The sequence below is a fragment of the Hyla sarda genome, chromosome 8 (assembly GCF_029499605.1).
Source record: "Hyla sarda isolate aHylSar1 chromosome 8, aHylSar1.hap1, whole genome shotgun sequence".
Classification (NCBI taxonomy): domain Eukaryota; kingdom Metazoa; phylum Chordata; class Amphibia; order Anura; family Hylidae; genus Hyla; species Hyla sarda.
Genome location: NC_079196.1, coordinates 154,747,971 through 154,772,827, shown reverse-complemented (window position 1 = coordinate 154,772,827; position 24,857 = coordinate 154,747,971). Strand labels below are relative to the sequence as shown.

The following is a 24,857-nucleotide window of genomic DNA, read 5'->3' as shown; positions in this document are numbered from 1 at the left end:
TGAATGGAGGGGGCGTGGCGCAACATCACGAACGGGGAAGCTGCAGATGTTTGCGACAGAGTACCCCTTTAAATATCAAAGATGTCTGATCTCTGGGACCCCTACTACCTGGTTAACCGTATAGAAGGTAAACCAGATCCCACCCCTATCAGGAATGTATGGCACATCGTATAGATATGCTTTAAATGTTTGAAATGGGAAAACCAAGTGTATAACCAATAGTCACAGAAAACAATAAATATTGAGTCAATAAAATGTTATGTGAACTTGGAATATGTTGTATGAAGTAGAAATATAATTACTGTTTCAGCTGTTGACTACTCCAATATGTATTTATGAATATGTAAACAGGTAAGCTGAACCTCGTCTCAGTAATACCTGACAACTATGGTTTGTATGTTGGAATGGCGCGAGCGTGCTGACTACAGAGCTGCTGGATTTTTTTGTTTTTAAGGATGACACATCAATCTCTGTTGATACAGTGATATTAGTTTTACACCACTTCAGCAATTGCCAACTTCTGACATTGTTTCTTGGTGCTCATTTTGCTGACAGTCTGGATTATTTGTACTTATCTGCTGCGCGCTGTTTTCTCAGGAATGTAATCTAATTCTGCAGCACTAAACCTAAAGTCAGCAGTGTTGTAAGATGAGCTGTGAACATCACACATATGTATGTAAATGTTTCAGGAGGCTCTACAGAGCAGAATATATGTGATCACGGGGGCGTACATTTTCTGGATTTCTTAGGTAAAACCTATTATAGCGCATTACAGTCAGTCTGAAGATCTGAATAACAGGGAACCATAGATAACTGTCAATTGCACACCAAGTAATGTTCAATAGATAAACTAAAAGTGAATGCACAGAAAAATATATGTTTTGAATGCCATAAAGTTGTTACATTACATTGGTAGATGCCTTAGCATTGAAATCCCCACGATCACTAGAATGATTCATACAATGCCAAGGCTTCTTACAGATGTTGTATAGTTTCATCCTCACCAACCTGATGTAAACATCTTGCCATATTTCTTGTGGATATACATACAGACTCTTTACTTTGGCTGCTAGGATGACGATACACAACCCTTTTGATCCCTTTAAAACCTTAAATACAGTATTGTAAACTGACAAGTTCTGTACGGTACTTTTCTAATATACTTTCTGTATCAATTCCACCATGAATTTGGAACATTTGTTTTAAAAGGGGTTATCCCGGAATAGAAATATGTAGCGAATTTCTCTCAAAAACTGGTCCTCATTTGTCTCCAGGTTGGGTGCGGTTCAGCAGCTCAGTTCCATTGAAGTGAATGGAGCCAAGTTATAATACCACACCCAACCTGGAGAAAGACAGGGAGTGTTTTTAAAGAAATTAGCTGTTTTTTCCATTCCTGGATAACCCCTTTAAGTCTTTAAATGAAAACCTTTCAGTGAGGCACTGATGGGTGGCGATGGTGAATGGATGTAGATGCCAGGTCTCTCCCCTCCCTTTCCTGACCACCTTCATTGCTGTGGATCCTTGGGTTCTGCAGTGGACCATGGGGCCACTCTAGGTGTTCAGATACAAATGCAAAAACTAGAAATTCCAATTGGCACTGCCGGGGTATTAGCAACTTCACCTAGTGTTGTAGGAGGGTGTCCAGGCTCAGCTCCAACCTCAAATCACGGTGTCAGTAATACCAGTACTCTGATTTCATAAATGTCCCTAGGACCAGTCGAATCAGCAGTAGCTGTGAAACGGACGTTGTCCTGTCACGTCACCTCCTCCCGATGCTGTTTCATGCCTTGTGACTGGGAATAAAGTTTGGAATACATCAGAATTCAAGTGCCGCGAGTCGTTTCTATCTACATTGGAGTATGCCACCCTAGGTATTGATGGAGGAGCTAAATCTAGTTGCTTCGCCTGCAGGAAGGCATAAGATGATACTTGCATACAGCATCCTGGCACTTGAGATAAACAGATTTTGCAAAGACTTACTGTGGCCTGTGGTACTTCATCCCCACAGGACTGTGGCGCCTACAGGAAGGTATAAGATGTCTACTAGAAATGCATTTCACTCAGGATAGAGTTGATATTGTTAAAAAGCTTGTGCAGAGTGAAGTCCATTCATGCTTCCCGTCTGGTGTTTCAGTGTTTATTCATCCAAAATAAAAAAAAAATTATTGGAAAAAAAACCTGTGGATTCTAAAAGGAGACATATTTTTGTATATGGTATCCTCCAGGTGATTCTGGATATTGGTTAAACACCAAAAAAATCTATTCTCATTGGTTTACTTTGCGAAACAACACAGAGGCTTTTGAAAAAGAAATAAAGGAATTTTGCAATATCAACAAAGGAATAAAGGAATGGCAGACATGTGCGTGGGATGCACTTAAAGCTATTGTAAGAGGCCTATATGCACTTATCTTGGTCAGTAAACTGGATATTCTGACACAGGAGCTGGCTTACTATCCAAATCAAGAAAATCTTCAAAAAAATCTAACAAAAACAAGAGAAGCTTTTATTTTTACTTGATTAATCTCAAAATCCACTTTATTTTGGGAGGCCTAATAGGATTTTGGCAAAGATCATTGTCGAGAGTAGGACATATAGCCCATTAAAAGGGTTATCCAAGAATAGAAAAACAGTGTCTGTCCCCAGGTTATGTGTAGTACTACATTTTAGCTCCATTTACTCCAATGGGACATAGCTGCAGAACCACACCAAACCTGTAGACAGATGGGGAGTGTTTTTTGAAAGAAATTAGATCTGTTTTTCTATTCCTGGATTACCCCTTTAAAGCTGTGAGGGATATAAATGCAGGGATCGTACAGGGGGAGAAAAAGACTGAGGAAATATATGTTGACTATTTTTTAAACTTAATCAATCTGACCTCCAGAATAATCAATTGGAAAAAGATTCTTTTTTTGGTGGTCTCCACTTTCTCCTGCTAAATAAATAATGTAAAGCAGAGTTGGAGAGAGGGTTGTCACTAGAAAAGATGGAGAAAGCTCTTAAATCTTTTTCAGGGAGTTCTGCCCCAGGTAGTGATGGACTCCCATTCAAAACTCACAGAAAATTTGGTGCGGTTTTGTTACTCAAGTTAACCAAGGCTCTTTATGAATCCTGTAGGGGTGGGCATTTGCCAACATCCATGAGTCCATTATTACTCTAATCTTAGAAAAAATGCAATGATCCTTTGGAAGTGGGTCTATTTCCTTACTAAATTAAAATATTTTCAAAGGCTCTTGCCCTGCGGTTAAGGGGGTCCCTGACAGAGATTATTCATTCTGATCTATTCATTCTGATCAGTGTGGCTTCCTCCCCGGGAAAGAGTCTTCTTGACAACATACACAAGGCTTCTGTAGCTCAAAAATAGAGAAACAGAACATTGTCGCACATCCACAACTTGTACTGACCAAGCCCCAAGCTCCGAGCCACCCCACCCCAGCAAACAAAGAACCACAGTAACACTGGCTGCCACACAGTACCACACTAATGTGAACACCTACCATATGCTCCCTGCTAGAAGGAAACCCTTATGCAGTCTCCTGCTGATTAAAAATGTCTGTACTGAATGGGTGAAGTAGAGTGCTAGCCCTGGGAAAACAAAATAAAAGGGGGAACAAATGTAGCTAAAAAATAAAGAAATTTGCAGGGAGCATATGGTAGGTGTTCAAACTGGTGTGCTATGCAGTGGCCAGTGTTGCTGTGGTGCTTTGTCTGTGGGCTGGTGTGGCCCTGAGCCGAGGGCTTGATAGGAAGCAGTAGGGCTGTCTGGCCACTGGGCCATTCCCCCTGTGGGCTTGGTGTCACCACCCAGCACTATGCCAGTTTTAGTTCAGGGAACCACTCTTATCAGAAAGACTTGCATGTTTTGATCAGAAGGTATATTAACATGCTAGTTTTTGAAATTATGCCAATAAGCAAATAGATGTCATTGTGGGCCCCTTAGGTGATCTTAAGCTCTTGGAAAGAGGCATTTTTTTCTTGTTGTTTGTACTAATGTGTAAATATGCACCAGTTAATCATTACATGGCCATAATACATTTTCAGCAGCTAGACAAAGAATGAAGGTTGGCATTCAATGACTATAAGCAGAGATCTTGAAAATAAAGAAGAAAATGCTAAACATTTGATTGAATTGAAATGATGAAATAAACTCTGCATTTACTGAAACTGGAATTCCAATAATAACAAATAATTAAGGTGTACCTGTCATAATAAAATAATAATAAAACCAGACAAAAATCCCCCAAAGCATTTAACATGACACAGAGACATGCCCAAACTTTTGATTGGTTGTGGCCCGGACCTTTACCGATTAGCATGTGCAGGGAGAAGTGCACAGTACCATATACTTCTCCCCCCTTGTTCTAGTGATTGAAAGAGGTCTCAGACCCGGACTAATCACATGACCAATCAAAACTTTTAACATGGCTTTTTTAAAAATGACAGCTACACTTTGCAAAAACTTTTTAGATAATGTAAATGATTACATTATATGTATGTTTGTAATATATATTGATTAAAAAACTTGAATCTTTTGGGGTGGAAAAAATTCTGTCTTGTCCCTGCAGCTATTGCCTGTGTGTCTCTGTGCAGTTAGCCCTGCTTGGCCACCCACACTTACTGTATTTTGTCCCAGACAAGACACAAAGGCAATAGCTGCAGGGACAATACAAACATTTTTCACCCCAAATGATACACATTTTTTAAACAATGTATATTACAAATATACATATAATGTAATTATTTACATTATATAAAATATACACATATCATTATCTACATGAAATAAAAAGTTTTTGCTTCAAGGGGAAGGCAAACCATCTTTTTAAAACGGCTCATTGTAAAATGCACAAATATTAGTAGTAGTAGAGTTGAGCAAATGTAAATAAAGGTTGGCTGAACCCAAATCTAATGAATTGACCGGTGATTCGTTTAGTCTTGTAAAAGTAATTTCAGTTCCCCACAGAAGTTTGGAGTGAGACTCTGGACTGTCTCATTTAAGATTTCTCTGGGGAATTGGAACAATTGGAAAAAGAATGGAGGCAATTTAATAACCTGTTACGTATGCTTTTAGGCCTAGAAAAGTCATACATTTCTGCTCAAGCCCTTCAATGCCAGTTGCACCTGGTTTTAAAAGTGGAAATGGCTTGATGTAAAAGGGGTGTGGTCTAACTTCACGTCTACGCCAGCAAGCTGGTGAAAATTGTAGCTGAAATCTACACCAGCTCAGAGCTGGTCTAGATTCCAAAATGTGGTATGCGGGGCAGCAGCAACAATGCCTGATTTATCAAGAGGCCATAGACTATTAATGAATCGGCTGACTGCTACAGCTGGCTAAGCTTTACTACAGGAATAATTAAATTGACAGCCGATTTATTCAATTTTGGTTCGGCGAATTCTACTGTAGATTTACATAATTAGAAGTTACATATAAAAAAATTTGACTTCACCGTTTAGGATCAAAATGGGGGGAAAAAATCTGTGACACGTGATAAAAAAAACCCGAAACCTTTATTTTGCATTTATATTGTAAATCATTGCATTTTTTGCATAACAGGATAACAGATTTTTACAAGAGTACTGAATGCCATTAACTGAAAATAACCTTGCCAAATATGATTGAGACACATAATGAGATAACAATGTAGGGGGGTCTATGAGCTGTGTCATCCACTAATACATGGGAGGGTCCAGAACAATCTGATGCTCCTGAGCTGAGCACAGCTTATATGACTGGTAACACAACATCTATACAAGACCATTTTAATTTAATTTTTTAGTAAGGATGAGTCACAGACTTCCCGTTCTCTGCTCTACTAAATCGCAGCATCTACTTCTATTGTATCACTGCCTGTATAGCATATATTAAATCAATCTTATCATACAGAAAGAATAAAAACTGAAGCCAATGATACTTGTTAAAATTATACTTTTTTAGAAAAGATCATCTGTTATAACAGTAATTCTGAATAGAACATAAATTGGTTTCAGTAATCAAAATATCTGATCCTAAAATCTGTATGGTAAGGGTGTTTCTGTGAAAAACACATCTTCCTTTATCTCCGGGATGGATGATTAGGTTCTGATTACTCGGGGTCCTATTGCGCGAACCCCCACCAATGAAGAGAACAGGTGTCCTGTCCCCCTCTTTGAATGAGGCAGTGGTCACATAAGAACGCTGATTAAACTTCAACTCTATAAGGCTAACAAAGACAGCCGAATACGGGATTCATCTCTTTTTCAGCCCATAGACTCGGATGGAGAAGCAGTATGCAGGCCTGACCGCTGCTTCAATCAAATTTGGGACATGGGACACCCAGTCTTGTGAACGGCGGAGGTCCTAGTGATCAAACACTTTTTGTTTATGCTGTAGGTAAGGACAACCCCTTATTTAAGTTATCTCCTGGAAGCCTTGGTGATGATTTCCACTGCTAGGGAAATGTAGTATTATATGTCAGATGAATGAATAACCATGTAATACACAGGCAGGGAAGGACCACTACATAAAGTGCTGCCCTTACCTTGCAGTTCTACACTCTACTTCATAGAGGGGGTGGGGTGTCTGTTTGAAATACCTCCCTCTAATAGAGCATACAGTAACATGTGACTAATGGTTATTCTCATGACAACCCGTTTAGAGGCTATGGACACATTTGCTTTAAATGTTTTTCCATTTTTCACTTGTTTTCTGAATGCAAAATTAAGCAACTTTCTAAAAAGTCTTTATTAAAAATATCCTACTATTTAGCTGCTACTGAGAGAGGATGAGATAAGATATATCCCTCAGATAGACTATCTGCATTCTCAGTATAAAGAAAGCAATAGTGATAAAGAGGGGACTATACATCAGCTCAGATTGCAGACAAAAGGGAGAAAATTCTTGGAGATCAGCTCACATAGGCTTTAGATAGAGAGGAATGCAGGTACAAGACAGTTTCCAGAATCAAATTAAATGTGTACAATTGTAGAGAGAAGGTAGAGCTCACACAGCAAACTGTAGAGGCTATAGAAGAGAAACAGAGCACTTTTTTTTTAATGAATGCCACTGGAAAAAAAAGCTTTTTGCAGCATAATTAAGAACAAAGTAAGAATAAAAAAAATAAAAAATTCAAAGGTCTCCACAGCCTTTAAAGGGGTATTCTGGCTTTAGACATTGTATCCCCTATTCAAAGGATCGTGGGGGGGCCCGCCGCTGGGACCACCCACGATCTCCTTGCAGCACCCGCATTATGTACAGAGCTGCGTCTCCAGGCTCGAAAACCGGAAGTTTTTGGGACTGGAGATGTGGCTTAGGCCACGCACCCCTCGTGACGTCACGCCCCCTCCATTCATGTCTATGACGTGACGTCATGAGGGGGGAGTGGAGTTACGTGATGTCTCCAGTCCCGAAAACTTCCAGTTTCTGAGCCTGGAGACGCAGCTCTGCACATAATGAGGGTGGTGCAGGGAGATCGTGGGGGGTCCCAGCAGCAGGCAACCCGCGATCAGACATCTTATCTTCTTATCCTTTGGATAGGGGCTAAAATGTCTAAAGCCAGAATATTTGTAAAAAATCTGAAACACAAAGACACAGATGCTAACATAGGTAATGCAATGCCAGATGTATCTGAGGCTAAAGCTATATAAACCATGCCATTAATTCATACAGGGTGAACAGACACATCACTGTTTAATGAGTCTCTGAAGTAAATTATATCCAGAAAAACTGAAATCTATAATTTTAGAGTTCACCAAAATAGGAAATCACAATTAGCATTTTTAAACCTAATTATTATTGGTAATCTATTGCATTAGGGAACAGAAACCTTGACCTGAGAGTATAATGCACAATAAACCTAATGCATAAGTTAGAGGAATCTGCTACACTTCAGTTGTCAGAGAAACTGGAAACAATTGTATTTTAGAAGTATAGGAAAGTTCAGTGACAACCAGGATTGAAAAAGATAATTATGTTTCAAATGTTACTGAAATAAATAACTAGATGTTAAGAGGATGGATAATAACCTTTGTGTATGGTATTCCAGATTGACAGGAATCAACCTCATTGCCTGGCACTATGGGTAAAGAGGACTATTCTACATTTAGGAAAATTCAATGTAGGCAGAGTTGGTGGATGTCTAGGGTAAACTTTTAAGAACTTTGAAGAAAATGAATTCTCTAGGACTGACTTTTGATTTTAGGAATAATTGTTGAATAAGTTTCAAAATCATTTTCTATACAATTATTCTAGTTATAATTAAATCACTAAATTGTCTAAGGAAAACATAGGTACCCATTAAATGTTTAAGAATTGCTGAGTTCTAGATAGACTCTATTCCTTTCTTATTAAGTCCATGAGGTCCTTATCGATGCCTTGGATTTTGAGTTTGTCCAGGCTATAATATCTATGCACAATCTTATCTTCAGTGACCACCACCACACGAAGGCCATGTTGGTCTTCCCCAAGCTGGCACCCGATGGCAGAGGTGACTACCATGTCTAGATCTTTGTATGTTCCTCCAGCATTCCTATGGTAGTGTCCTGAGAATATGGCTTTAACTCCTGCAAGAGATAAACAGAACTAGTACATTTTCTGTTATATTCAGAGCTGGTATTCAATTCCTGGCAAGAGAAGGATGTTATTTTATTGATGAAGCTGATATGCAAAGGAAAATAACATGTGAACTTAAAGCATTAATCAACTTCTTTACATTCATTATGTTTCATATTTCACTCCATATGAGGTTCATCTGTTTTCCATAAATCACAAATATACTGCTGTGGAGAAACATGAGGCGCTAATATTACTACAGAACAGTTGTGACCCGGCTTACAGTATGTGTGATTTCCTAGCGTAGACCATAACCACACAACACTGTACAGTTTGGCAAGAAGAGTCGAGTTGATTTATGTCACGATGCCGGCTGGCAGGAGGTGGATCCTCTGTGCCAGAGAGGGATTGGCGTGGACCGTGCTAGTGGACCGGTTCTAAGTCACTACTGGTTTTCACCAGAGCCCGCCGCAAAGCGGGATGGTCTTGCTGCGGCGGTAGTGACCAGGTCGTATCCACTAGCAACGGCTCAACCTCTCTGACTGCTGAAGATAGGCGCGGTACAAGGGAGTAGACAGAAGCAAGGTCGGACGTAGCAGAAGGTCGGGGCAGGCAGCAAGGATCGTAGTCAGGGGCAACGGCAGGAGGTCTGGAACACAGGCTAGGAACAAACAAGGGAACGCTTTCACTGGCACAATGGCAACAAGATCCGGCGAGGGAGTGCAGGGGAAGTGAGGTATACATAGGGAGTGCACAGGTGAACACACTGATTAGAACCACTGCGCCAATCAGCGGCGCAGTGGCCCTTTAAATCGCAGAGACCCGGCGCGCGCGCCCTAGGGAGCGGGGCCGCGCGCGGAGGGACAGGACCGACGGAGAGCGAGTCAGGTACGGGAGCCGGGGTGCGCATCGCGAGCGGGCGCCACCCGCATCGCAAATCGCATCCCGGCTGGAGGCAGTATCGCAGCGCACCCGGTCAGTGGATCTGACCGGGGCGCTGCGGGAGCGAGAGTGTAGCGAGCGCTCCGGGGAGGAGCGGGAACCCGGAGCGCTCGGCGTAACAGTACCCCCCCCCTTGGGTCTCCCCCTCTTCTTGGAGCCTGAGAACCTGAGGACCAGATTTTTATCTAGGATATTGTCCTCAGGTTCCCAGGATCTCTCTTCAGGACCACAGCCCTCCCAGTCAACCAAAAAGAAGGTTTTTCCTCTGACCTTTTTGGAGGCCAGTATCTCCTTTACAGGAAAGATGTCTGAAGAACCGGAGACAGGAGTGGGAGAGATAAGTTTAGGAGAGAAACGGTTGATGATGAGTGGTTTAAGAAGAGAAACGTGAAAGGCATTAGGAATACGAAGAGAAGGAGGGAGAAGAAGTTTATAAGAGACAGGATTAATCTGGCACAAAATTTTGAAAGGACCAAGATAGCGTGGTCCCAATTTGTAGCTGGGAACACGGAAGCGGACATATTTAGCGGAGAGCCATACCTTGTCTCCGGGAGAAAAAATGGGGGGAGCTCTTCTTTTCTTATCAGCAAACTTCTTCATGCGTGATGAAGCCTGTAAGAGAGAATTTTGGGTCTCTTTCCATATGGTGGAAAGATCACGAGATATTTCATCCACAGCGGGTACACCAGAGGGCAAGGGAGTAGGGAGGGGGGGAAGAGGGTGACGGCCGTACACCACGAAAAATGGGGATTTGGAAGAAGATTCAGAAACTCTGAAGTTATACGAGAATTCGGCCCATGGTAGAAGATCTGCCCAGTCATCCTGGCGGGAGGAAACAAAATGCCGTAAATAATCACCCAGGACCTGGTTAATTCTTTCTACTTGCCCATTGGATTGAGGATGATAAGCAGAAGAAAAGTTTAATTTAATCTTGAGTTGTTTACAGAGAGCCCTCCAGAATTTAGACACGAATTGGACGCCTCTATCCGAGACGATCTGCGTGGGCAAGCCGTGAAGACGAAAAATGTGTACAAAAAATTGTTTTGCCAACTGAGGCGCAGAAGGAAGACCAGGAAGAGGGATGAAATGTGCCATCTTGGAGAATCGATCAACGACCACCCAAACAACAGTGTTGCCACGGGATGAGGGTAAGTCTGTAATAAAGTCCATACCAATCAGAGACCAAGGCTGTTCGGGAACAGGCAGAGGATGAAGAAGACCAGCGGGCTTCTGGCGAGGAGTCTTATCCCGGGCACAGACAGTGCAGGCTCGCACAAAATCCACAACATCCGTCTCCAGAGTCGGCCACCAATAGAAACGAGAGATGAGTTGCACGGATTTCTTGATGCCCGCATGACCTGCGAGATGGGAGGAGTGACCCCATTTGAGGATTCCGAGGCGTTGGCGTGGGGAGACGAAGGTCTTCCCTGGAGGAGTTTGCCTGATGGAGGCTGGAGAAGTGGAGATCAGGCAGTCAGGAGGAATGATGTGTTGCGGAGAGAGCTCTACTTCCGAGGCATCCGAGGAACGAGAGAGAGCATCGGCCCTAATGTTCTTATCGGCAGGCCGAAAGTGAATTTCAAAATTTAATCGGGCAAAGAACAGAGACCACCTGGCCTGGCGAGGATTCAGCCGTTGGGCAGACTGGAGATAGGAGAGGTTCTTGTGATCGGTGTAAATAATAACTGGAAATCTTGATCCCTCCAGCAGATGCCTCCATTCCTCAAGTGCTAATTTAATGGCTAGTAGCTCTCGATCCCCGATGGAGTAGTTCCTCTCCGCCGGAGAGAAGGTCTTAGAAAAAAAACCACAAGTAACAGCATGCCCGGAAGAATTTTTTTGTAGAAGGACCGCTCCAGCTCCTACTGAGGAGGCATCAACCTCCAATAGGAAGGGTTTAGATGGGTCAGGTCTGGAGAGCACAGGAGCTGAAGAAAAGGCAGACTTGAGCTGTTTAAAGGCGTCTTCCGCTTGAGGAGGCCATGACTTAGGATTGGCATTCTTTTTGGTTAAAGCCACGATAGGAGCCACAATGGTGGAAAAATGTGGAATAAATTGTCTGTAATAATTGGCGAACCCCAAAAAACGTTGGATAGCACGGAGTCCGGAGGGGCGTGGCCAATCTAAGACGGCAGAGAGTTTGTCTGGATCCATTTGTAGTCCCTGGCCAGAGACCAAGTATCCTAGGAAAGGAAGAGATTGACATTCAAACAGACATTTCTCCATTTTGGCATAAAGTTGATTGTCACGAAGTCTCTGAAGAACCATGCGGACATGCTGGCGGTGTTCTTCTAGGTTGGCAGAAAAAATCAGGATATCGTCCAGATACACAACAACACAGGAATATAAGAGATCACGAAAAATTTCATTAACAAAGTCTTGGAAGACGGCAGGGGCGTTGCACAGGCCAAAGGGCATGACCAGATACTCAAAGTGTCCATCTCTAGTGTTAAATGCCGTTTTCCATTCATCCCCCTCTCTGATGCGGATGAGATTATAAGCACCTCTTAAGTCCAGTTTGGTAAAGATGTGGGCACCTTGGAGGCGATCAAAGAGTTCAGAGATGAGAGGTAGAGGGTAGCGGTTCTTTACCGTGATTTTATTAAGACCGCGGTAGTCAATGCAAGGACGTAGGGAGCCATCTTTTTTGGACACAAAGAAAAATCCGGCTCCGGCAGGAGAGGAGGATTTGCGGATAAAGCCCTTTTTTAAATTTTCCTGGATGTACTCAGACATAGCAAGAGTCTCTGGGGCAGAGAGAGGATAAATTCTGCCCCGGGGTGGAGTAGTGCCCGGGAGGAGGTCAATAGGACAGTCATAAGGCCTGTGAGGAGGTAGAGTCTCAGCTTGTTTTTTGCAAAAAACATCCGCAAAGTCCATATAGGCCTTAGGGAGACCGGTTACAGGGGGAACCACAGGGTCACGGCAAGGAGTACTGGTAACCGGTTTAAGGCAGTCCTTGAAACAAGAGGGACCCCAACTCTTGATCTCCCCTGTGGACCAATCCAGGGTTGGGGAATGGTGTTGAAGCCAGGGTAGTCCAAGGAGAATTTCGGAAGTGCAATTGGAGAGGACCAAAAACTCAATTTTTTCGTGGTGAGGTCCGATGCACATTAGGAGGGGTTCCGTGCGGTAACGCACGGCACAGTCCAATCTTTCATTGTTAACGCAATTGATGTAGAGAGGTCTGGCGAGACTGGTCACTGGGATGTTGAACCTGTTGATGAGAGAGGCCAAAATAAAGTTTCCTGCAGATCCGGAGTCCAAGAAGGCCTTAGTGGAGAAGGAGAAGGTAGAGGCAGATATCCGCACAGGCACAGTAAGACGTGGAGAAGCAGAGTTGACATCAAGGACTGTTTCACCTTTGTGCGGAGTCAGCGTACGTCTTTCCAGGCGGGGAGGACGGATAGGACAATCCTTCAGGAAGTGTTCGGTACCGGCACAGTACAGGCAGAGATTCTCCATGCGGCGTCGTGTCCTCTCTTGAGGTGTCAGGCGAGACCGGTCAACTTGCATAGCCTCCACGGCGGAAGGCACAGGAACGGATTGCAGAGGACCAGAGGAGAGAGGAGCCGGGGAGAAAAAACGCCTCGTGCGAACAAAGTCCATATCCTGGCGGAGCTCCTGACGCCTTTCGGAAAAACGCATGTCAATGCGAGTGGCTAGATGAATGAGTTCGTGTAGGTTAGCAGGAATTTCTCGTGCGGCCAGAACATCTTTAATGTTGCTGGATAGGCCTTTTTTAAAGGTCGCGCAGAGGGCCTCATTATTCCAGGAAAGTTCTGAAGCAAGAGTACGGAATTGCACGGCGTACTCGCCAACGGAAGAATTACCCTGGACCAGGTTCAGCAGGGCAGTCTCAGCAGAAGAGGCTCGGGCAGGTTCCTCAAAGACACTTCGAATTTCCGAGAAGAAGGAGTGTACAGAGGCAGTGACGGGGTCATTGCGGTCCCAGAGCGGTGTGGCCCATGACAGAGCTTTTCCAGACAGAAGGCTGACTACGAAAGCCACCTTAGACCTTTCAGTAGAAAACTGGTCCGACATCATCTCCAAGTGCAGGGAACATTGTGAAAGAAAGCCACGGCAAAACTTAGAGTCCCCATCAAATTTATCCGGCAAGGATAGTCGTAGGCCTGAGGCGGCCACTCGCTGCGGAGGAGGTGCAGGAGCTGGCGAAGGAGATGATTGCTGAAGCTGTGGTAGTAGCTGCTGTAGCATCACGGTCAGTTGAGACAGCTGGTGGCCTTGTTGCGCTATCTGTTGTGACTGCTGGGCGACCACCGTGGTGAGGTCGGCGACAACTGGCAGAGGAACTTCAGCGGGATCCATGGCCGGATCTACTGTCACGATGCCGGCTGGCAGGAGGTGGATCCTCTGTGCCAGAGAGGGATTGGCGTGGACCGTGCTAGTGGACCGGTTCTAAGTCACTACTGGTTTTCACCAGAGCCCGCCGCAAAGCGGGATGGTCTTGCTGCGGCGGTAGTGACCAGGTCGTATCCACTAGCAACGGCTCAACCTCTCTGACTGCTGAAGATAGGCGCGGTACAAGGGAGTAGACAGAAGCAAGGTCGGACGTAGCAGAAGGTCGGGGCAGGCAGCAAGGATCGTAGTCAGGGGCAACGGCAGGAGGTCTGGAACACAGGCTAGGAACAAACAAGGGAACGCTTTCACTGGCACAATGGCAACAAGATCCGGCGAGGGAGTGCAGGGGAAGTGAGGTATACATAGGGAGTGCACAGGTGAACACACTGATTAGAACCACTGCGCCAATCAGCGGCGCAGTGGCCCTTTAAATCGCAGAGACCCGGCGCGCGCGCGCCCTAGGGAGCGGGGCCGCGCGCGCCGGGACAGGACCGACGGAGAGCGAGTCAGGTACGGGAGCCGGGGTGCGCATCGCGAGCGGGCGCCACCCGCATCGCGAATCGCATCCCGGCTGGAGGCGGTATCGCAGCGCACCCGGTCAGTGGATCTGACCGGGGCGCTGCGGGAGCGAGAGTGTAGCGAGCGCTCCGGGGAGGAGCGGGAACCCGGAGCGCTCGGCGTAACAATTTACTTGCTGAACAAAAACATTTCCAACAATAACATTTCCTTGGACAACAGCTACTGAAGGTATTTGCCAATAGCAACTGGCTGCCTGGCTCCTGGATATGTCCGATCTGTAGACCAACAATTTAATATAGATGTAAAATTTTATACAACATCGATTTTTTTCTGATAAGATTGTACTGTATATTAGGGATCGACCGATATCGTTTTTTTAGGGCCGATACCGATAATCGGTGCAGGTTAGGGCCGATAGCCGATAACTTATACCGATATTCCGGTATAAGTTATCGGCTATTTAACCCCCTGCGACACCGCTGCAGATCATTGATTTAAAGCGGGCGCTTTAAATCAATGATCTGCAGTGGCATTTGCGGGGCCATAGGCCGCCGCCACCACCCGCTTCTCTCCCCTTACCTGTCAGGGTGGTCCGGGCCATCCATCCATCGTTCCTGTAGCGTCCGGGGGCGTTCCGGGTGGAGGGTGGTCCGGTCCGGGCTGTCCTTCTTCTCCGGCGGTCATCTTCTCCACTCCGGGCAGGCTCCGGCCTAGTACGCTGCATAGACGTCGCTGCGCAGTGACGCCCGTGTGCAGCGACGCACCTGACGTCACGGCGTAGCGGCGTCTATGCAGCGTACTAGGCCGGAGCCTGCCCGGAGTGGAGAAGAAGACCGTGGGAGAAGAAGGACAGCCCGGACCGGACCACCCTCCACCCGGAACGCCCCCGGACGCTACAGGAACAATGGATGGATGGCCCGGACCACCCCCATTACGGGTAAGTTTAATTTTTTTATTGACTGGGAGGGTGGGGGAGGGGCCCGACCGGTATAGCGGTATGGGAAAAAATCCATACCGGTATACCGCCTAGCATCACGGTGGGGGGTGAAGTGGGTCGGCGGTGCGGTGCGGCGGGTCGAGGGGGGTGGCGGTCGCGGTGCGGTGGGGGCGGTGCGGGGGGCGGCGCATTATCGGCAAGATAATTGCCGATACCGATAATGCCCAAAATCGTGATTATCGGCCGATAATATCGGCCATACTGATAATCGGTCGATCCTACTGTATATGTATATATTTTTTTACTATGAAAAATTGTTTACATCATAGAAAAAGTGGTAACAATAACACTGCTGCATAGACCTCACTGGTAATACATCAGATTTCTGAAAACACATTTGGTAGTAACGGAAAATACCTTTTTAGGCAAATCCATCTTTATTAAGTAATGAAATACTGTTTTCTAGCTTTGACATAATCCACATAGGAATATTTGTATTGCCACCATTCAATTGCTGTTGAATCATAGAATTTCATTTATGTCTATGACCACCATAGAGAACAGTATGTTCACACAAGTAAAAAAAAAGACCACAAAAAGCCTCCCCCCACCAATGAAAAAAAAGTGCTACTTTTTCCGAGCAGCTCTACTTGGAAGTTCACATTAATGTCAATGGGAGATTGAAGAAAAAGAAAAAAAAAAGCTACTGTAAATGCCTGTACTTTTAAAAACAATCTTTAACACCCATGCTGATTAGAAAACTATCTTGGATGCAGTTTTTCCAGTTGGTTTAAACTCAATGGGGGATATTTATCAAAGCTGTCTATGTCCCGCATCAATATAGACCAAACTACAGAGTGTAAGACTGGTCTATTGTGCGCCTAATTTATCAAAAGGCGCAAGGCTCTTGATAAATTCTGTGCACAGACTTCGGGATCTATGCTTTAGTCTATATTTAAACCTGCTCCAGAATGGTCTGACATTTCGGCGTAATTTCAGCCGATGCGACTTGTCGCTGAAAAGTCGCTTTTGATAAATTGAGCACCAATGCATTTCCAATGCATTTCAGTCTAAAGTAGACTAGCATTCATCATGTTCTAAAAATCCTCTAGAGCAAAAGTCGCAAAAAAGTCGCACATATTTAGACTGCGACTTTCTGTGCGACAAATTTAGACAGGAAAAACCAGTCTAAATCCTTTGATAAATATCCCCCAAAATTTTTTAGAACTGTGGGAACACATCCTAAGGCTAGCTTCACACAGTGTATTTTCAGGTGTGATAAATACATAATTTTATTACATACTAGCTGAGTACCCGGCGTTGCCCGTTTTTTCCTTCCTAATCCTTGTTGGGGAGGAAAATCAACAAAGGAGGAAGCTTTTGACTTCATATCCCAACCTCATATCCCGTCCTCATATCTCGACCTCCTACTTGTCCTCATATCCCAACCTCACATCCTGTCCTCATATCCCGTCCTCATAGCCCGACCTCATATCCTGTCCTCCTATCCCATCCTCATATCCTGTCCTCAGGTGGGACTGATTTGTGATGAAGATATTGTAAGCTGAAAATAGATGTGGCTTTGTGGGACTGGGCGTTATTTGCAAGCCAGACCGATGCACAAAAAGGGTAGATAATAAAAGGTGTGTGGCTTAAACAGTGGGCATGTCATTGTGAGATGGGGCATGGCATGCATGGCGGGTGTGGCTTGCAAGCAGGACTGACACATTCACCAGGAGATGCAGAGCAGAGCTTGTGGAGTAAGGTACTGGAAATACCATATACTTGCATATATTTTAAGTGGGCATATAAGTAACATGTGACCAAGTATTATCAAAATATCTCAAGACGTTTGGAAGTTATGCAGTAACATATATTTCCCATAGACTTGTATGGGACCTTAAACAAAAACCCTGACCCTGGCAAATGGGGGTGAGTAAGGGTTAAATTACCTATCCTATGTATGTAGTTGACATATAAGTAACAAGTGGGCAAGTTTCATGTTAATATCTTTAGCCGTTTGGACTTTATGCTGGAACATACACACACACACACACACACATACACACATATATACACACACACATTGTGGGAGATTTATCAAAATCTGTCCAGAGGAAAAGTTGCCTAGTTGCCCATAGCAACCAATTAGCACGCTTCTTTCATTTATAACAAGGCCTTTACAAAATGAAATAAGCGATCTGATTAGTTGCTATGGGCAACTGGACAACATTTTCTTTGCACAGGTTTTGATAAATCTCCCCCATTAAGTCTAAATATATATATATATATATATATATATATATATATATATATTTATATATATATATATAATATATATATTGTGTGCACAGACAACCACTTTCTCATAGACTTACATAAAACAAATTAATGGTCAAAATACGAATGCAAAGTTTCCACAATTTAACAGATTTTTTTTTAAACAATAAAATACGCCAAAGAACACATTGCATGACCATAGCCTTAAGGGAAATGCACACTAGGCTATTACAGTACCAACATAGAAGAAATTTTTCTGACTAAATCTGACCTATGGTTGGGTTTTTAAACGCATCAGCAAATCTATTTATAGCACAGATTTTCCCTATTGAAATTAAAGGGGAGGGTAAAATCCGCAGCATTTCCACACCAAATTTGTAAGAAATCTGCAACTATAAAAAGATCTGCACAAATTTCCATGTGGATTTGCTGCGGATTTCTTTCCATAAGTAATCTTAAAGGGGTACTCCGACCCTAAGACATCTAATCCCCTATCCAAAGGAAAGGGGATAAGATGTCTGTTCACGGGGGTCCTGCCCTTGGGGACCCCCGCAATCTCTCGTGCAGCACCCACCTGTCTCAGCTGCAGGAAGCGATGATCGTTCTGTGTCTGAAGCCTCACGACCACGGGGCCGGAGAATCGTGACATCACGACTCCACCCCCTTATGACATCACGCACCGCCCCCTAAATGCAAACCTATGGGAGGGGGCGTGACGTGACGATACTCCGGCCCAGTGGTTGTGAGGCTTCAGACACGGAGCGATCATCGCTTCGTGCAGCTGAGACAGGCGGGTGCTGCATGAACTTCGCAATCTCTCATGCAGCACCCGCCTGTCTCAGCTGCACGAAGCGATGATCGCTCCGTGTCTGAAGCCTCACAACCACGGGGCCGGAGTATCGTCACGTCACGCCCTCTCCCATAGGCTTGCATTGAGGGGGCGGTGCGTGATGTCATAAGGGGGTGGAGTCGTGATGTCACGATTCTCCAACCCCGTGTTCGTGAGGCTTCAGACACAGAACGATCATCGCTTCCTGCAGCTGAGACAGGTGGGTGCTGCACGAGAGATTGCGGGGGTCCCCAGGGGCAGGATCCCATCGATTATATATCTTATCCCCTTTCCTTTGGATAAGAGATAATATGTCTTAGGGCCCGAGTACCCCTTTAAAGAGTACCTCTCATTAACTTGATACATTTTATAATCCTCCCAGTTCACTGCCCCCATCTTGACCACCCCCTGCCTTTATTTTTATTATTTAGTTTTCTACCTTGATATTGCTCTGTCTTTTCTGCTCAGTCCAGGTAAGATTGACACAGACTGGGAAGGGGTGTTACCCAGCAGGCGTGACATCATCTGAAGCCATACAGGGGAGAACTATCTCCCTCACTTTGCTACACACAGCCCAGAGCAGTGTGAGATGAGCTATGATTGGCTAAAGCTGCACACACCCCCATCAGCACTCCAGACTGCATTTCCTGATATTGGACTTCTGCCAGCAGGAGTCAAAAGTCTGTGCAAGAGATAGGGGGAAATTTGCTCTGAACAAGTAGGGAGACATCTAGTGGCAGCTATTTTTAAACACAAATAAAACAGAAAACTTAATTTTTTTAAAATAAAGTACATTAGAAAGATTTTTTATTTACCATACGGAGTGCAATAGCAAAAATTAGTTTTAAACAGAGTGCCCATTTAAGTATAATTGCACAATAGATGGATATTGCTGCAGATTTTCCATTCAGAATAATCTGCAGCAGATTACCTAGGATCTTGCAAATATTACCCCGTTTATAGACCGCAATATTTTGGCAGTGGAATTTCAGCAGCTCAATATGCATTAACTTGTTCAGGACGCCGGGCGTATGCATACGTCCTGCATCCCGAGTCCTTAAGGACGTGGGGCGTATGCATACGCCCGTGGGAATTCCGGTCCCCGCTGCTAGCCAGTTGGGGACCGGACCGGAATGCCTACTGAAATCATTCAGCAGGCACCCCGGCACATCACCCAGGGGGGTCCTGAGACTCCCTCATGTCGGCGATCGCAGAAAATCGCATGTCAATTCAGACATGCGATTTTCTGCTATTCCGGGCTGATCGGGTCTCTGGTGACCCGATCACCCGGAAAATAGGGATGATCAGAGCTGTCAGAGACAGCCCCGTTCATCCTGAGGGCTAGGAGTGAGGTCGCAGTGCTGCGATCTCCTCCTATCCCCTGCCATTGGTCAGAACTGATTCTGACCAATGGCAGAGCAGGACAGTGGGTTGCCATGGCAACCCCCGTTCTGTCCACCCCTGGATGTCGAGGGGAACATGGACAGAAGATGGAGGCCGGGTACCTGCAAAGAAGATTCCTGGGGACCCCCCGATCTTCGCTAGAGACTGCTGGATCCTGGCTAAGGTAGGGAAGCGACGGTGTGGGGGGGGGGGGGAATTGAAAGTGAAAGTAAAGTGATCTTTACTGTGGCAACCACTAGGAAGGCCAAGCTGCAACTCCCAGCATGCCCAGACAGCCCAAGGCCAGCCAAAGACAGCCAAACGGTAGCCCTCCAGATGTTGCCAAACTACAACTCTCAGCATGCCTGGACTACCCAGGCATGCTGGGAGTTGTAGTTCTGTAACATCTGTCCCTTCAGATTTAGCAATTTTCATGACATTTTTGAAAATTGCTGCTCTACTTTGAAGCCCACTAATTTTTCCAAAAAGCTAAAATATGTCCATTTTATGAGGCCAACATTAAGTAGACATATTGTATTTGTGAAGAAAAATAAAATGTATTTGGAATATCCATTTTCCTTACAAGCAGAGAGCTTCAAAGTTAGAAAATGCAAAATTTACATGAAATTTGGGGATTTTTCACGAAAAAAGGATGCAAGTAATGTCGAAAATTTACCACCAAAATAAAGTAGAATATGTCACGAAAAAACTATCTCAGAATCAGAATATTCGGTAAAAGCGTTTTTGCGGTATTAATTCGTAAAGCGACGGTGGTCAGAATTGCGAAAAAGGGCTCAGTCGTTAAGGTGAAAAAGGGCTGCATCCTTAAGGGGTTAAAGGGGTACTTCGGTGGAAAACAATTTTTTTTAAAATCAACTGGTGGCAAAAAGTTAAGATTTTTAAATAGTTTCTATTTAAAAATCTTAATCCTTCCAGTAATCTCTGCTGACACCTCTGTCTGTGTCAGGAACAGAGGTTTGCTATGGCGATTTGCTCCTGCTCTGACACGGACAGAGATGTCAGCAGAGAGCACTGTGGTAAGGCAAAAAAGAACTATACACCTTACTGTGGAGCATACAGCAGCTGATAAGTACTGGAAGGATTAAGATCTTTAAATAGAGGTAATTTACAAATATGTTTAACTTTTTACCACCAGTTGATTTAAAAAAAATTGTTTTCTACCGGAGGACCTCTTAAAATTCCATAGCATGAGCTGTGCAGCGGAAACCCATTGCCAGCAATGGGACTCTGCATCGAAACAGAATTTTATTTAGAAATTCCATAGTTGTGAACCCGGCCTTACAGCAAAGTAGTGATTTTTTTTTTTTTTTAAATCCTAGTTACATACAACGGAATTTTTTTCTGACTGATATTGACTTGCAGTGCAGATAGTCTGGAGCATGTTCAATTAAGCAAATTTTTTTGTGGATTCCCCCATTGAAATCAATGGGGAAGGTAAAATCTGAACCAAAATCCGTGTAGATTTTCATGTACGTTTTTTTCAGAAGTAATACATCTTGTATGAATAAGGAAAAAATAGAGAAAGATAAAGGGATACTCTGGTGGAAAACTATTATTATTAATTTTTTTTTTTTTATGAACTGGTGCCAGAAAGTTAAACATATTTGTAAATCACTTCTATCTAAAAATCTTAATCCTTCCAGTACTTATTAGCTGCTGTATGCTCCATGTCAGGAATTGTCCAGAGCAGGATAGGTTTGCAAATGGGATCTGCTCCTGCTCTGGACAGTTACGTACATGGACCGAGGTGTTAGCAGATAGCACTGTAGTCAGAGAGAAAATAAATTCCTGTGGAGCATATAGCAGCTGATAAGTACTGGAAGGATTAAGGATTTTTTAAATAGAAGTAATTTACAATTCTGCTTAGTCTGCATTCACATCACGATTTCTCCATCCGATCTGAGTACACGATTTTTAGAACTTAAAATCGTATGAAATCGTATATAAAGTCAGATCCATTGACCTCCATTAAAAAATCGGATCCATTACACACATCCGATTTGATCCACATCCGATTTCACACGATTTTTGTTCAGGTCTGAAATCGCGGTCAACCCCGATTTCAGACCCCAACAAAAATCGTGTGAAATCGGATGCGGATCAAATCGGATGTGTGTAATGGATCCGATTTTTTTATGGAGGTCAATGGATCCGACTTTATATACGATTTCATACGATTTTAAGTTATAAAAATCGTGCACTCAGGTCGGATAGAGAAATCGTGATGTGAATGCAGCCTTATCTTTCTGGCACCAGTTGATTAAAAAAAAAGTTTTCCACCAGAGTACCCCTTTAACTAAGAATTGCAAAAACACCTGTATAAATCATTTTTGTCTCAACCTGGAAATATGTTTAGTATAGTCTGCTCAAAACCAACTCAAATAAGAGGTTTCTGAAGTCTTTATTATGACCAGTTCTAATGGGTAAACATAGGCGGGGACATTTATCATCGTTGCTTTGGTAAGCGAGTTCTAGGCATTTATTTTTTTTTGGTTTTGCTTATGTGTGACACATTTATCATACTATCACAGGGGGTTGATAAATTTGGCTTACATAAGCAAAAACCAATAGATCACTTTTGAATACCATTTTTTTAGCACACATAAGCAAAAACCTATAAATGACTTCAGAACACCAATTTGCAGTTTTGAAAAAATGTGCGCTATATATATATATATATGTGTGTGTTTATTACATTTCTCTGGCGGCGGCCGCCGAAAAAACTTCACCATCACCATTGAAGGCTATTCAGTGCTTGCGGACTTCCACGCAAAGAACGAACATGTTCTTTCTTTGTGTAGAACAATTTCATGGGCGGAATTGTCTGCTGCTGAAATTTCGCAGTGTGAACGGGTTTCGCGGAAGACCCATTCACACTGATGGTAACGTTCACTGCGCAGAATTCCACTCACGGAATTCCGCAGTGTGAACATACCCTAAATGTACTAACTAATTATTATTATTTTTTTTTTTTACTTCTCATTACAGATCCGTGTATCCTGTGGATTACTTTAGATTCAGAGACCAGCGTTTTTTTTGCTTAATGTTAATAAAATAGTTAACGAGGGCTTGTGGGGGGTGTTTTTTTGGAATAAATTTTTTTTAAACGTGTTATTTTTATTTATTTTTTTATTCACTTGACAGGCTTAGTAGTGGAAGCCATCTTATAGATGGAATCCATTACTAACCCGGGCTTAGCATTAGCCACAAAAACAGCTAGCGCCGACCCCCACTTATTACCCTGGTACCCACTGCCACAGGTGTGCCAGAGTCAGTACCAACAGGCCCGGAGCATCAAAAATGGCAGTCCTGGGCCTAGGTGGTTACAGGCTGGCGAATAACAATGATCCTCACCCACCCTGGTAATGTTAGGCTTTTGCTGCTTGGTTGGTATTTGGCTGAGAATAAAAATAGGGGAGACCCTATGCTTTTTTTCTTCTGCATAAATAATTAAATATAAAAAAAAAATGCATAGGGTTCCCCCTATTTTTATTCTCAGCCAAATACCAACCAAGCAGCAACAGCCTGACGTTACCAGGGTGGGCGAGGACCATTGTTACTGGCCCTCCCCAGCTTAAATAACGCCAGCCTGTTACCACCTAGGCCCAGGAGCACCATCTCTGGGCCTGTTGGTACCGGCTCTTCCCGGGACCCCTGTGGCGGTGATTACCGGGGTAATAATTAGGGGTTAGCGCTAGCTGTAATTGGGGCTAATGCTAAGCCCTTGCTTAGTAATGGATACCGTCAATAAGATGGCTTCCACTACTAAGCCTGTCAAGTAAATAAAAAAAAAAAAACACAACACGTTTAAAAAAAATAATGTTTTTAGCATAAAACGGAGCCGCAGAGTTTCTATATCTACTGTAATATGAAATTTCCCATGGGGTCCCGTGATTGGCTGCTCAGTACAGGCCAATCACGGCTGCCAGCGGGAAATATAAAAATTTGCTCTCAAAAGCCGTTTTATAAGCCAGGTCCGAGCTTTTTGTGTGACTTTTGCACTTGATAAATCCCTGACCACTGCAAAGTGAAAAATGAAATTCACTTTGGTAAGCTCTTTTGTAGCTTTTTGCTTACAGCCAAAAGTTGCATAAAAATTTGCTCAGGTGCATATGCAACATTTTGTGCGACTTTTGTAAGCAAAAAAGAGCTCCAAATCCCTTATAAATGTCCCCCAGGGTGTTTTATGTTGCCCTTCTTGATGTTGTAGATATGATCAGCTATATGGGTCTTTAAAGGGATACTACCGTGCTGACAACTTATTCCCTATCTAAAGGATAGGGGATAAGTTGCCTGATCGTGCGGGGTCGTGCCGCTGGGGACCCCTGCAATCTCGCACACAGCACCCCGCACTCATTAGGCCCCGGAGCGAACATCCACCCCGTGACGTCACGCTCCACCCCCTCAATGCAAGTCTATGGCAGGGGCATGATGCCAATCTGAGGAAGGAGGAAATACCCTCCGAAACGCGTCATTGGAAGCTCTATTAATAAACATAGTTTATATTCGTGTTTCATTAACATGGATCTGCGAACAGCGCCTAGACAAAGTTCGTTTTTTTTCTCTTCATTTCGTCACAACCAATATCTGTCCATTATTATCTACACTTATCTTGGCTAGGGTAGGCGTGACGGTACTGTTCTGTGAAGACAATTGGCTTGAATTGGCTTCAGTTCATGGTAAGTGATTGTATTTTAGTAGGGTCATAGAATAAAAAGGTCATTGCCACCATGTCTTTTACCTAGTAAAATAACATACTTGACAAAATATATTGTGAAGGCTGGTCAGACACGATAGCATCTGTATTTTAGAAAAAAAATATCTTTGGAAGATTTGTATTCCCCAGTCGATTTTTGTCTTCCCACTAATCCTCACAAGATTAGCAGTGGCCTACGTGCCTGATGCCTACGTGCCACTTATACAGACACCCTCCAGAATGATGTATGTGTGTGTTTAGCTGAGATATACAATCTAATAAACTACCATCCTATAGATTTGCAGATCTTCAACAGTTTGGGGATTTTACCTTTGTGCTAGAACATGAAAGAGTAATTCTTCA

General features: G+C 43.8%; 1 protein-coding gene across 1 annotated transcript in view; it reads right to left on the bottom strand.

The window, feature by feature from the left end:
- Positions 1–7,636: 7,636 nt before the first annotated feature.
- Positions 7,637–24,857, bottom strand: part of CPPED1 (calcineurin like phosphoesterase domain containing 1) — a 117,095-nt gene continuing 99,874 nt past the window's right edge. The window contains exon 4 of the mRNA XM_056534158.1: positions 7,637–8,536. Within this exon, the coding sequence (XP_056390133.1) occupies positions 8,307–8,536 (230 nt within the window). The 3' untranslated portion in view covers positions 7,637–8,306. The remainder of the gene's footprint in view (positions 8,537–24,857) is intronic.